The 14510-nt window shown below is 44.5% G+C and overlaps 1 protein-coding gene across 4 annotated transcripts in view; it reads left to right on the top strand.

Moving 5' to 3' along the window:
- Window positions 1-1316: 1316 nt before the first annotated feature.
- The window catches only part of Bub1b (BUB1 mitotic checkpoint serine/threonine kinase B), a 48802-nt gene continuing 35608 nt past the window's right edge, over window positions 1317-14510 (top strand). For all 4 annotated transcript variants that reach the window (XM_055603797.1, XM_055603813.1, XM_055603805.1 and 1 more), the window contains exons 1-4: window positions 1317-1488; window positions 3269-3415; window positions 11337-11396; window positions 12205-12349. In XM_055603797.1, the coding sequence (XP_055459772.1) occupies window positions 1454-1488; window positions 3269-3415; window positions 11337-11396; window positions 12205-12349 (387 nt within the window). In that variant the 5' untranslated portion in view covers window positions 1317-1453. The remainder of the gene's footprint in view (window positions 1489-3268; window positions 3416-11336; window positions 11397-12204; window positions 12350-14510) is intronic.

Here is a 14510-nt window from a genome sequence, read left to right as displayed (position 1 = left end):
CAAAAATGAGGCGGAGAAAGAGGGAGGGAGCTAACCGGGAATGGTATGGGGTTTTGAAACCCTAAAGCCCACCCCTAAGTGACACACCTCCTAATCCTTCCCAGATACTTCCACCAACTGGGGATCAAGTGTTCAAAGATATGAGCCTCCGGGGAGCATTTCCGTTCAGACCACCACAGATGGGATCCAGATATTATGGTCCAGAATTCATGTCCCAAGGAATTATCACTCTCATTCTTGTTCTCACTCTCTCCTCCCCTCCCTCCCTTTTTTCTTCTCTGTGCCTGTGTGGTTCTAGGGATTACACAGGCCCTGATGCCAATGCTAGGCAAGTGCTCACCACTGAGATATAGTCCCTCCCACCCCATCTTCCCACCTTATTGTTTTTTTAAACTGGCTGGTGGTGATGTACACCTTTAATCCCAGCACTCCGGAGGCAGAGGTAGGCAAATCTCTGAGTTTGAGGCCAGCCTGGTCTACACAGTGAGTTCCAGGACAGCCAGAGCTACATAGAGAAACTTTGTCTTGACAAAAACCAAACCAAACCCAATTTTTTTTTTTTTTTTTTTTTTTTTTATTGTGATATAAGTTCTCACTAAGTTGTCCGGGATGGTCTTGAACTCCTGATCCTCATATCTCAGTCTCCAGAGTAGCTGAGATAAGGCCTGTACCACCAAGCCTGACCTTACCTCGGACTTTACAGGACATCTGGCTAGGCTGTATGAAAGCACAAACGGTACACCTCCATGATATTTTAAAGGAAGTTGGTCAAAGTTGGGAAGTTTTAGGGGTGAAAGGGCTGCCTGGGAGAGGCTAAACCAGTACTTGTGTAAAAAATAAAGTGAGAACTACAATCTAAACTTTTTAAATTCAAGGTTTCGACAGGAACCAGCTGGGTGAGAGCGGCCTGACGATCTCTGGACAGGTGTGAGACCTAGGATGCAGGCGGCCAAGATCGAGGGGAGCACAGCTGCCAGTTCTGAGCAACCCAGAAAAGCAAGGTCAGGCACATGCACTCAACGACATGTCACGACACTCAAAACATCAAAGAACCCTTGTTATTAAGGTGTCCCTCCCTGGGTTCGAAGACTTGCCTCAGAGCAGAAACACAGAGCGAACCGGCAGAGAATTCTCAGTGCCTGTGCCTGCTGCGGCGCCTCAATCCCGGAACTACAACTCTCAGTCTGCACCGCGCAGCTCGAGCTTAAACCCAGGACGAACTACAATCCCCAGAATGCTTTGAGAGAGAGGAGCGGGGCTACGTCGGCGTCAAGGGCCGTTAAATTTGAAATTTGGCGGCTTGGGCGTAATGGAGCGTGAGGTGGCGGCTTTGAGAAGGAGTCGGGAGCACGGGGTTCAAAGCTAGCTGAAGGGTGAGGAGGGAAGCCCAGAAAGCCTGCACCCCGAGGAAAAAGGTCTGCGGACGGGCCAGAGCAAGCGCCGGGAATGCAGGATGGCGGCGGCGAGGAAGGAAGGGCTTGTGGCGAGGTGAGGACCGGAGTCAAGGTGCTGCAGCTGGGTGCTTGGCGGTGAGGGGAGGATCGCGAGGTGAGCAGGCTCTCCCAAGCTCCCTTCCTGACGACCTGGAGCCGTGGGACCAAACTGGGAGTGTTTGGAATTTGCCTTGTGATCTGGGTTTGCAACTCACCTCAGTCGTTTTTTCTTTGACCTTGAAATGTCTTTTATGGGCGTCATGTATATATTAATACTGTTTTCTGGAGTTATGGGGAGAATTCGACTTATTAGTAAGTTAACTGCTTACAGCTAATAGGTGTTCTCATTTGGCTGGTAGCACAGGGGTCTAAAAGGCAGAACATTTGCTCCTTTTCCTCATCTATAAGAAAAGAGAGCAGTTTTTTCAAGTTTCGAATTTAGTATGCATTTAATTGTGGAATCCATAATATCTGGGTCATTGTCATGTCGTTAGCTTTTATTCATGCCACAGAATTTATTGACCACCGTTTGAACACTGAAGTGGACAATGAAAGATACAAAATTCCAACCCTTGTGAAGCTTAAGTTGGAGGAATGAAGGTGGAGAAACAATAAGACACATTTGAAATCAGATAGTAATCAGTACTAAAGTATAAAGCAAGAGATGACAGGAAGCATTGGAGGTGGAATTTGTGCAAGTTTCAGAAAGATTAGGAGCTGAGGGTGTAACTCAGGTAGGGCACTTGTCCAAGAAACTTGCACTGCAGGGCCTTGCATTCTTTACCTAACACTGACCTGGAAGAAAGATTTGAACAGAGTCCTCACTGATGGTATTTGGGTCAAAACTAGAAGTAACTAGTCACGGGCAGGTGGGATGATTGTTAGCAGAACTGAGGGCCTCCGTTTGGTCTCTAGGACCCCCACATGGTGAAGGAGAGAACCAACTCTCAAAAGTTGTCCTCTGGTTTCCACACACTTTAAAAAAAAAAGAGCGTACATCTCACAGAAACTTAGGAGTGGAAGCTGCTGCTGGCATGGTCATTGTCATTAGAGCACCATGAACCCAAAGAGTAGAAGGGACAGAGGCAAGGGTGGGGCTGATGGGGCTGGAGAGGTGGCTCAGCCATGAAAGGCTAGGCTCACAACCAAAATGTCGAGGTGAGTGTGCAAGCAGAGTAACTTATATAATGATTTAACCTAGGCAAGAGGAAGGGTAGATTTCTGGTATGTTTTGTTTTCCTTTTGTCTTTTGTCTTTTTTTTTTAGCGCTGGGACTAAAGGCATGTACTGCCATGCCTGGCTTCTATTTGTCTGTTTTAAATTGAAACTTGGAGCATGACATAATAGTCTGACTGACACTAATTTTGAATTAAGCCAGATTGTCCTGTGTTGGACACAAAACTGCTAGGTTTTTGGGTTTTTTTGTTTGTTTGTTTGTTTGTTTGTTTAATCTACTTTGCTAAATTTATGATGCTTTTAAAAATTATTTTTCCTGCCTTTTACTTTATTCGTTTAATACTGTCAACAACACCCTTGCCAAATTCTTCTCTCTTCTGTTGATCATAATAAACTTGGAAAGCAAGTGATAGGCTCAGAAGCTTAAGAGAATAATAATGGGCCGAAGCCTTTAATTCCAGCACTGGCCTACAGAGTGAGTTCCAGGACAGCTAGGGCTATTGCACAGAGAAACCCTATCTCCAAGAACTGAGAGAGAGAGAGAGAGAGATATGCTATCAGGGTAACCCAAAGACCACAAAAAATCACCCATCTGAAAATGGTCACAGTATAGTGCAGTAACAGTGGTGTAAGGGATGTTTCCGTTTCCTTCTTCACAGTGAAGCCCTGTCCCAAGAGGGAGATGAGTGGGAGCTGAGTAAAGAAAACGTACAGCCCTTACGGCATGGACGGATCATGTCCACACTTCAGGGGGCTTTGGCACAGCAGGAATCGGCCTGTAACACTGCTCTGCAGCAACAGAAACGGTATGTAATAGAATGGTTTGGGTTCAGTTTGTTAGCCCCAGCTGTGGTAGGGATCGTGGGTGCGAAGCTGCAGAAGGGCCTAAGGCTCTGATTCTCAACCTTCCTGCTGCTGCTACCCTTTAACGCAGCTCCTACTGTTATGGTAACCCCAACTGTTACTTTGTTGCTACTTCTGTAATTTCGTGACTGTTGTGAATCTGAGGCGGGGATATCTCATAGGCACCTTTCCCCTCCCCCTCTTTCCCTGGCACCCCCATGAAAGGATCCTGCAACCCCCAAAGGGATTGCCGCTCACAGGTTGAGAACCGCTGTCCTAAGGAATGCTCTTCCGTGGTAGTGTGGGAATCTGTTCTCCCAGTTTTCTGACTTGCATGCTTTTTAATTGCATGAGATAGTGTTTATTGTTCATTTTGGGCTGAAATGTAAAACGTAACCATACTCATTGAATTAGATTGCTGTAGAATGTTTATTAAATTCTAGAGGGCTTTTCTATGGCCCGGCTAGCCCCTGAGAAATTGAGACAGAGACCTAGTAGTTTATTTAAACAAGGCTGAAGCACAATAACTGGGCAGGTATGATTTACATTTTTTTAAGCTAGTCTGGCTACCTCCCAGCTGCATTCCCCAAGTTATTTGCCAATAACTCATCCTGTTTAGGCTGGATCTGTCTCCATCTTTTTCTCCTTCCTCCTCCAGCTTCTCCTGGCCTTGTGGTCCCTACCTGAAACCCCCAAGGCCTGGAACTGAAGCTCCTTCTGCCTCTAGTCTGCCCAGTAACTGGCTGTCAGCAACTTTATTAACTAATCAAAGATCAGGGAGCAAAGTTTACACATCACTTGGTGTGAGAATGTACTCATCTGGACTGCAACCAGATTTGGGGGGCCAGTAGTTAGTATTTGAATACACAGCAGTATCAGACCAACACACAACACGAGATCTTTGAAAACTGTTTTTTTATGATTTTGCTTTAGTATTCAGTTCTTGTTTTTGTGTTTTGAGACAGTGTCTCTCCATCGCTGTGGGTGGCCTAGAACTCATTATGTGGTCCTACGCTGGCCTCGAACTCACAGAGATCTGCCCGCCTTTGCTTCCCAAATTCTGGGATTACAGCATGTGCCACTGTGCTAGATGGCATTTTATTCTTAATGCCTGTTCCTGGTGCCTGCAGCTTGATCCTGTACTGGTTTCCCTGCTTGTGTTGAGTTGTCCTTGGTGTTGGCTCCCTGCTGTGTTCCATCCCAGTCTCAGCTCTCAGCTGCGCTTTTACAGCTACCATTGACAGCTCTTTCCTTCTGAGTGTCCGTTACTGTAACGCGTAGACAGTCCCAGGCTTGAGAAGACTCATGTTTTTATGGCTCTGAGTGAGGAAACGATATTCGTTTGATAGAAATCACACCTTGAAAGTTGCTCTTTTCAAGGATGAGGGCTATGCAGGAGGAGAGAGCTGCTGTCCCTAGTGATGCTGAAGCTGAGGCCGAGCAGCGTGCAGTACGCTGTGTTGCTAAGCTGCCGTGCCCGGCAGGATAGATGTTAGTGCTTTTTTTTTTTTTTTCACATAGGCTGTTTTCATCTGTGACAGGCTTATCTGGATGTCATTCTACTGTCAGAAATCTCTTCCCTCCCAAATGACCTTTCTTTTTCTACTTCTCCAGTTTGGTTAATGCTACAAAAACTCACCTGAATGACTCCTATTCATTGCTCTCTCACTTTCTTGTAAAATAAGGTATTTACTTTCAGTTATGTGTATGTGTGTGAGTATGTGTATGTAAGTGTGAGTACAAGTTCCCAAGTTGGTCAGAAAGGGGTTTGAGCCTCCCAGAGCTGGAGCTACAGGCTGATGTGATCTGCCTAGCATGGGTGCCCTCTTCAAGAACAGTATGTCCTCTGAACCCGTGAGTCATCTCTCCAGCCCTCTCATCCTTTCTGGCACTGGCCCTAGGGCCTCCGGAATACTAAGCACACATTTATCACTGAGCCATTGCCGCAACGCTGGGAATTTCTTTTGAGTATAATTTAGATACAGCGAGTGCTCGGATTTTTATGTGTGCTGTTAAAGCCGTGCATCTCGTCCTGACTCCTTACCGTAGGAGGCTCTCCCTTCTCCTCCTCAGTCCTTCTCCCCTCTCCGTGAAGCACCTGCTAATTAGATTTCTGTCAAATTAAGTCACTTTGGAGTTTGGCTGTTTGTTTGTACAGATTGTCTTAACCTATAGCCTAGGCTGCTCTCGACTTGGGCTCTACCTCCCAGATGATGGATTGCAGGTGTGTGTCACCATGCCCAGCTTGTCGTAGAATTTTATATACATAGAATCATATGGATCCTTCATTCAGCGGAATTTTGAGTACTTTTCATGTTACATGAAAAGCAGTTGGTCCCTTTTTACAGCTGAATAAGTACTCTGTTTACCATTCACCAGTTATTGGACGTGTTGGTTCGTTGTTTTGTGCTTTGTAAATCAAGCCAGTGTGGATATTTGACAAGGCTTTTTGTGGACATAATCCCTACCACCACCCTTGGAATGGGATTGCTGGGTCAGAGGGTAGCTTAAACCCAGGACCTTAAGGGCAGATGATCTACTAAAAAACTTCCTTTTTTCATTAATATATTATTGTTGCTCCCCAGTTCCTATCTCATTTTCACCTCTTATACCTTCGCTGTCTCTTCTTGGCAAGTACCATGCCTGCTTTGTATTGTTGATTGTTTTGTTTTGTTTTCACTTGTGTACTTTGCCTTTTTTATTAGGAGTATAATTCTTTTGTGTCAGAATCTGTTTTGTTTATCTACTGTGTGTGTGTGTGTTTGACGGGACTTCCCCAAATATCCTAGACTGCCCTTGAACTCACTATGGTAGCCCAGACTGGCCTTGAACTTGCAGCAGTTCAGTCTCAGTCCCCATTGTGCAACAATTACAGACATGTGCCACTTTGTCTGGCTATTTTGTTGTTAAATTTTAAAGGGTTTTGGGTTTTTGAATTTTCAAGACAGTGTGTGTTTCTCTGTGTAGCCCTGGCACTTTCATATGTGTATATAATTATTTTGGTAACTTTCACATCCTCCCCCTTTACCCTCTTATCCCTCTTCTGCCTCCTGCTGAATTCCTCTTTTTATTCCCAACAAAAACCATTCCTATTTTCATGTCTCTTTTTGTCTTGTGTTGTAGGTTTTTTGTTTTTTTTTTTTGGTGCATATGTTTGACCCACTGAATTCAGGTTGAATTTGGGTTGCTTGTGTGAATCATGGGATCTGGATCACGGGTAACTAATAGTGACCATACCCTGAAAAAAATGACTCCACCCTCCAGGAGCCATTAACTGCTAGGAACCCCTCAAGGAAGGGCGGGGTCTCCTGGCACCTTCCCCATCCATGGCTGAATGTTACTGACCTCATTTTGATCCTACGTTGCATTTATTTATATACTTATTGTATGTGTAGAGGTCAGGGGACAGCTGGTAGGAATCTGTAGGGTGATTCATTTTGTGTGCATGGCCTCTAAAGGACCCTATGCCCTTCAGTGTCAATTGCTTCTTGGACTTCTAGGAACCAGAGAGGATATAAAAAGCCATCAGAGGCTGAGAGCTAGGAGAGTAGGATTGAGAAGTAGACAGGAGGGTATTGGCCTTCCTGCTCCGATGGAAGGGTATCCTGGGACTCAGAAGCCCAGGCCTCACACAGTGCTGAGGGAGAAGGTATGCTCAGTGAAAGTGTTACAGCTCTGAGGAAAGGAATCCTAGGACCTGGGAGCCCAGGGACCACACAACTCTGAGAGGAGGCCCCCTCAGCAGAGGTGTTGCAGCCTCCAGCCGAGCTCAGGAGGTTAGGTACCTCAGCCCCACTCTACTTCTCTTCATTGCTTTTCTTCTTTGCCGCTTCTGATGAGAGCGTCACACCAGACAGCAAATCTCTTAAAAGAGATTTATTGGAGGGATGAATCCAGAAGAGGAGGTACAAATTCAGGAGTGGCTGCCTTTGCTCCCAGGAAAAGGCAGCAGGGAACTGGGCATGGGTGGGCGGGATTTTAAGTCTAAGCTTGGGGAGTTTAGGGATTGGTGAGCTTTCCTGCTCAGGGATTGGTGGGTTTTTGTAGTGACACCAGTACTTATGCCCAGAACTGTTAGAAAGAGTATGAACTTAATTGCTGTATATTATGCCATGTCACTATAAACCCAGTGACGGGACTGGCAAGGGCTCTTCACCAGGTACCACTCCTAGTTTTGGAAAAAGAAACACAAGGGCACACATCCCAGACTATGCAGCTGGTAGGCAATGGTATACATGAGTGCTGCAGATAATTGAGGCACTGTGACTGTTTGGATATAGGGGCAAGGTGGCAGTACTAATGGTTAGGGTTTTATTACAGTGTCTGGACCTCATTGTGCACACGAAGTGTGTTCCTGGGGAATTAAAGCAGTTTGTGATACCAAAGAGAGAGACTGGGGAGAGATAAGGGTTGGTAGAGATATTTGGCTTTGGGCAACTAACAAGTGGTTAAGTGAAAGAACCTAGTAAGACAGTGGGTGAGGCCGTGAAGCTGTGAATGGTGATTGTGAGTTTAACCCAGGAGGGACACAACCAGCATTCCCCAAAGCAGTTAGGCAGAAAATTATTTAATAATTGATGTGCACAGGTTAAGGTCTGAAACAGGAGATGGTATGACAGGGAAGTGGGATCAGTATTATAAGAAACAGATGTGAGGGCCTTTGAGGAACCTTGGACCACTTCTATACCCAAGGGTTGAGGGAGTGGGGTGTGTATTCTCTTTATTTTTGTTGTGCCTGGTGGGTGGCTGTGGTGAATGCTACAGTAAAGTTTACTAATGACCCCTGTCTCCCATCTGGGGTGCCATGGGTCTTTAATGAGGATGTAAAAGATTCCCAGTTCTGCCTAAAAGGTAGACTGTCTTGCTGAACGTGCATCATGTCTTCTACAGGACCGCCAAGGACAGCCTGTGTGTCTGGCCAACACTGACAGTAATCTCCAATTTGATCATTGAGAAAGCAAGAGTAGGGGCAGGTATTTTAGAAGTCGATTTAAGTGTAACAGGGACACACATCTCCTTTTTGCAACCTGCTGGTGAGCTGTCCCACCATGCAAGTGGCCTGCTTGAAGCGTTAAGTATAGGTTTCCCAAACCTCTGAAATCTTAACGTAACAATAGCATCTTAAGTATAGGTTTTCCAAACCTCTGAAATCTTAATGTAACAATAGCATCCAGGGCGAAAGAAATCTGAAACATTTTTCATCACCTTAAGTCATTTTCTTATGCCTTCAGAACTTAGTAAGCTTTCATAGTCTCAGGCCTTTATACACTTTCTTGGACCCTCACAACTTACTTAAGGCTTTCAGAGGGTCCAGCTGTCAAAAGAGTAGGATCAGAGAAAACAGTTGGTGTAGGAGAAAGAAGAGAGAGTAGGGCTAGAGAGAAAAGAAAAGAGATTGAGCAGAGTGAAAATAAGAGAGTTGAAAGTGAATTGGACCAGCAGAGTGAAAAGACAGTTGGTGACAGTTGAGCCAGGAAAAGCTGGGCTGAGTCAGAGAAGTTATTGTTAAGAGAAAGAAGAACCCAGAAGGTAACAAAGTAGACAAGAGAAAAGAATAATTAAACAAACAAACAAAAAAAGACATTAAGCGACAGGACAGGAGTCTGTTCTCTCCTACCATGTGGTTCTAGGGATCCAACTCACGTCCTCAGGCTTGGCAGTGAGTCCCTTATCCACTAAGCCATCTCTCTAGCTAGTGGGCCCTTTCTCATTCAGGTCTTGTGCAGGTAGCCAGCTGCTGTGAGTTGGTGATTGCTGTTACAGTTTTTATAAAACGGTTCATTTCTCTGTTTCTTTCTAACCTGGCTATTACACAAGTAATTGAGACTCTGTTATATTATTTTAACAAGCTTCACAGCACAAAAACTAACCAGTTATTACACTATTCTTAAATCTCTAAGCTGATTTTGTTTCCTCCCAGTGACTTCCCAAGATACTTCAGTCTTTCCTGCTTCAGCTCCTCTCCTGATACCTCCTGGACCTCTGCTAGTTCTAACTCTCCTGCTTCCTCCTCTAGCCCCTCCTTCCCTGGCTGGCAGGAAGTCCAGCCCTGTTCTCTTTCCTGTTTAGCAATTGGCTGTAAGTTGTTTTATTGGCATACCAGGAGACGACTGTATGTACAGTGTATATAACACTGAGCTAGGGGATTCTCAGAACAAGGATTGCAACCAGATGTGGGGGCTGGGGTACAGAAATAAGAATTTGAATACACAGTAACCTTATGTCTACTGGTGCCACAGCCGTGTTGTGTCCAGGAACTTGATTGTATGATGCTGTTCTCCATCCATCTCTTAAAATCTTTCTGCACTCTTTTGTGATGCTCCCTGAGCTTTGGAGGAGGTGATACAGAAGCTATGTACCTGCCAGTTACTATTCTCAGTAACTGCTTTGAGCAGTTATGAGTCTCTGCCTTTACTGTCCCACTACAAAAATAAGCTTCTTTAACCAAGCTGATATGCATTCCCTTTTCTGACCGCCATGGGCACCTATACGCACATACCCACACAGACGAGCATTATTAAAAATAAATCTATAGCCGGGCAGTGGTGGCAATCCCAGTACTCAGGGAGCAGAGACAGGCAGATCTTTGTGAATTCGAGGCCAGGGTGGTCTACAGAGTTATAATGGGACTCTCTTGGACCCGCCAACGGATGAATAAAGACACAGAGACATTATTATTAGTCTCAGTGGCTCATGCCTAATCTCAGCACTTGGGGAGGCAGAAGCAGGCAGATTTCTGTGAGTTCAAGGCCAGCCTGGTCTACAAAAAAGTCCTGGACAGAAAAACTGCCTCCAAAACAAAACAAACAACAATAACAACAAAAGCACCAAAATTGATGTATATGTGTATTTGGGTATGTTCGTGTGGGCACAGGAGCCTGTTAAGGCCTCAGATCAGATCCCTGTCACCTGGACTTTCCGGTGATTGTGATCCACCCTCTGTGCGTGCTGAGAACCGAACTTGGATGCAAGAGCCCTGTTTTGTTTGTTTGCTTGTTTGTTTGTTTGTTTGTTTGTTTTGGAAGGGTCAGACTGGAGAGATGGCTCAGTGGTTTAAGAGCACTCACTGCTCTTGTGGAGGATTCAGATTTGGTTCCCAGCATTCATGGCTGCGCACAGTCACCTGTACTTCTCTCATGTTCCCTTCCAGCCTCCTTGGGCACTACACGCGTGCAGTGTGCGTACATACGTGCAGGCAAACACTTGCATCCATGAAATAACGCTGTGGGAAGTTGTGAGCCGCCTGGTGTGGGTGCTCGGAATCAGACTCGGTAGTCTGCAAGAGCAAGCAGAACACACTTGGGCTCTAGTTGGTGGACCAGTTTGGGAAGGATTAGGAGGCGTGTCCCTGTTGGAGGAATGGTGCTGGTGGGCTTTGAGGTTTCAAAAGCCCACACCAGGCCAGTGAGTTCCGTCTGCCTGGTGCTTGTGGAGCAACACCGTAAGCTCTCAGCGGTGCTCTCATCATGCCTCCCTGCTGCCATGCTCCCTGCCCCGGTGGTCACAGCCTCTCATCACCTGAGACTGTTGGCCCCAGTAAACCCTTCTGTCAGTTGCCTTGTCAGCAACAGACAAGTAACTGCCGAGCCATCACTCCACTCTAAATAGGATCTCATAATTGATTTGGTGTGCTTTTTGTTGTTTTGTCCTTCTGCCCCACTCTTTTTTTCTTTTTAAACTGGCCACTGAATCTGCTAGGGTGTTGAGTACTGTACCACTGAGTGAAACCCTCCATCTTTTTTTTTTTTTAATAAATTTTTCAAGCTCTAGTACAGTTATTTAGCTCAGTGTGAACTGCTTCAGATGTGAATGGAATGGAAGTAGGACTTAGTCACTGGCTGCGCTCAGAACTGTATGTGCTAATATGTTCTGTTTCAATTCTAGGGCATTTGAATCTGAAATTCGCTTTTACTCTGGAAATGACCCTCTGGATGTCTGGGATAGGTGAGTATTTTTATATGGGAAGAACAACGAGGCATTCACTGATTTTTTTGTTTGTTTGTTTGTTTGTTTTGGGTTTTTTTTTTTTTTTGGCTTTGTGTCTCAAGAGGGTCATGGCATGGGGAACAGAGCATGAAGTGCTGTCTGTATAGCCCAGAATTTTACACATGCCGAGGAAGGGCTGGACTACTGAGTTAAACCGCAGTTTCTCTGAGGATCGATCAGAGTATGACACAACTTTGAGCTGAGTCCTTCTATCCCTTTCCCCGGAGCATTTGTTACAATCAAAAGAGTGAGCGATAGAGGCTTAGTGTATGCCATTGAGGACTTCTGAAGAAGCATGCTTTGAATATATTAAATATTTCTGCCTAAAAATCTAGACCAGAGGGCTGGAATAATGGCGCATCTGTTAAGAGCACTGTCTGTTCTTGCAGAGGATTGGGTTGGGTTCCCAGCTCTCATGTGGAAGCTTACAACCTTATGTAACTCCAGCCCAAGGGATGTGACGCCCTCTTCTGGCCTCTGGTGGCCCTGCACAATTGCAGTGCACAGACGTACATACGCACGTAATAAAATAAGTCAATCCAGAATGGGTTGGGTGTGATGGCACATTCTTTTAATCCCAGCTTTCAGGTGGCAAAGGCAGTCGATTCTCTTTGAGTTGAGTTCAGTCTGGTCCTGTGGTTGAGTTCAGGCTAGACAGGGCCACATAGTAAGACTCAAAAACAAAAGCAAAAACCCCATTCAAAATGAGCCTTAGCAAGAGTATGCATCAATTCAAAATGTGTTTTTTTGTTTCCCTCCCACGCAGGTATATTAACTGGACAGAACAGAATTACCCTCAGGGGGGAAAGGAGAGCAACATGTCAGTGCTACTAGAGAGAGCTATAGAGGCACTACAAGGACAGAAGCGCTATTACAGTGACCCCCGCTTTCTCAGTCTCTGGCTCAAATTGGTAAGTGTCATCTGGATTCAGAATAGTAGATGGATATGTTTCCTGTAGAGGTATCTATTGTGTGTGTGTGTGTGTGTACAAAAGTGGAGCCATTTAGCAGTTAATTTACATATATGTATATGAGTTGTTGAGCTGCTTTGACTTAAAAACTTGACTAACATTCTGAGGTTTTGCATTCTTTAAGATTGATCATAAAGTCTATAGATTTTTTTTTTTTTTTAGTGTATATAGGCTTTTTGTTTATTCATTGTAAACATAGTTGAACCATGTAACCATCTTAGAGGAAGAATATACAGGAGAAGCTGCCTTGAGGAGCCTGGCATCCCTCTCTCTGTTCTATGAGAGTTGCTGCCAGAAGAGGTGTGTTTTAGTGTTTTATTGGTTTTGGACATCTTTCTCCCAGGATATTGCTGTAGCCAAATTGTCTCCCTGCACATTTAGTACTTCCTCCTGACATGCTGTGCCTTTATATCTACAACATAGCTGAGGAGTTTCTCCATGAGCATATATTTGTCACAAAATAACCCCAAGGTCTCTCAGACATTAATTTTCTTGCTTTTGTCTTAAAAAAAATTTTTTTTTAAAGAAACTCTGGTTTCTTTATAAACTTTATAAACTTCAGTTTATAGCTAAAATATATTCTTGAGGACTCATTCAAACTTCAGATAAATCAGGTGTGGTAGCTCATGCCTGTTTCCTCAGTAGGAGGATCTTGAGTTTAGGCTTGCTTGGGCTATAAAGTGAGTTCCAAGCCATCCTGGACTACATAGCAAAGCTAAAATAATAATGCTACCTAAATCACATATAGGAAGTGATGTGACTCCCGAAAGTCAGATTTCTATGGGATGCTGGCACATTTTGACATCTTAGTCACAAATTAGAATTCATCTTCGAGATACTAGTTACAAGGGACTGCTCAGAAAATGTTAAATATATTTGCTGCTCAGAATCTGTGGATCCTGATGACTTGTCAAGAGTTCGTCCTTCATTCTATCCTGTGTAATAAATGTGTGTGTGTGTGTGTGTGTGTGTGTGTGTATATATATATATATATATATATATACACACACACATACATTCACCTACACATACACACACAACATACACATACACATACACACACGTGGAAGCCAGATGTCAATACTAAATTTCTTCTAATTTTTTGAGACAGAATCTCTCACTAAACCCAGTTTGTCTAGGCTGGCTATCCAATGAACTGAGGGATCTTCCTGCCTCTGCTTCCCCTGTGCTGGGAATACAGATGCATGCTGCCACAACTAGCTTTCTAATGTGGGTCCTGGAAACCCAAATTCATCAGTAAGCACGCTGCCAGCTGAGCCATCTGCGCATTCTCTGTAACAGTCTTATAAGTGACTCATTCAGATGCTACTGAATACACTTTTCAAGACATTTTTTCCTAGGAATTCATGACTGTATTTAATTGGAGTTATTTAAAGTAGCAGTTAGAGGGGCTGGAAAGATGGTTCAACAATTAAGAGTTCTTGCTTCTTATCCAGGGGACCCCAGGTTGGTTCTCAGCACTACCTCAGGCAGCTCCCAAATGCCTATAGCTCCCGCTCAAGAGGATACAAACACTGGTATCTGAGGGCACCTGCACTCATGTGCACACACCTCCTCCACATCCACCAAATTAATAATTTCTTAAAAATCAATTAGAATAATGTCTTTGTTCAGTTATGCTGTCTTGATGTTAGAAAAATGGAAGAATGATGTTATGGGGTGAAAAGCATGCTACTTTAGGCTGGTTATAGTTCAATAAGAGAACATTTGCCTACCTTTCATGAAAACCTGGGTTCAGTCTCTAGCACAGAAAAAGAAAATGCATAATCCACATCTATAGAAGAAGTTATCCATAGACTGTTCAAGACAGTACAAAAATTAAGAGTAAACATTTGGAAACTTGAGTAACCATTTGAGCAGTGTTTAATGGTATACTTGACAGGCTGAGGCTGAGAAGGAACAAGTTTGATACGGGTCTCCTACATAGTCAGATTCTGTTTTATAAAACTAACCAAGCAAAAGCCTTGAGGGGCTGGAGAGATGGCTCAAGAGGTTAAGAGCACTCACCGGCTGCTCTTTCAGAGGTCCTGAGCTCAATTCCCAGCAACCACGTGGTGGCTCACAGCCACCTCTAATGAGA

Source organism: Psammomys obesus, unplaced genomic scaffold (genome assembly GCF_907164565.1).
Source record: "Psammomys obesus unplaced genomic scaffold, mPsaObe1.curated_primary_1811, whole genome shotgun sequence".
Taxonomy (NCBI): Eukaryota; Metazoa; Chordata; class Mammalia; order Rodentia; family Muridae; genus Psammomys; species Psammomys obesus.
The sequence above is the reverse complement of the archived record's forward strand: the minus strand, read 5'-3'. Positions and strand labels throughout refer to the sequence as shown.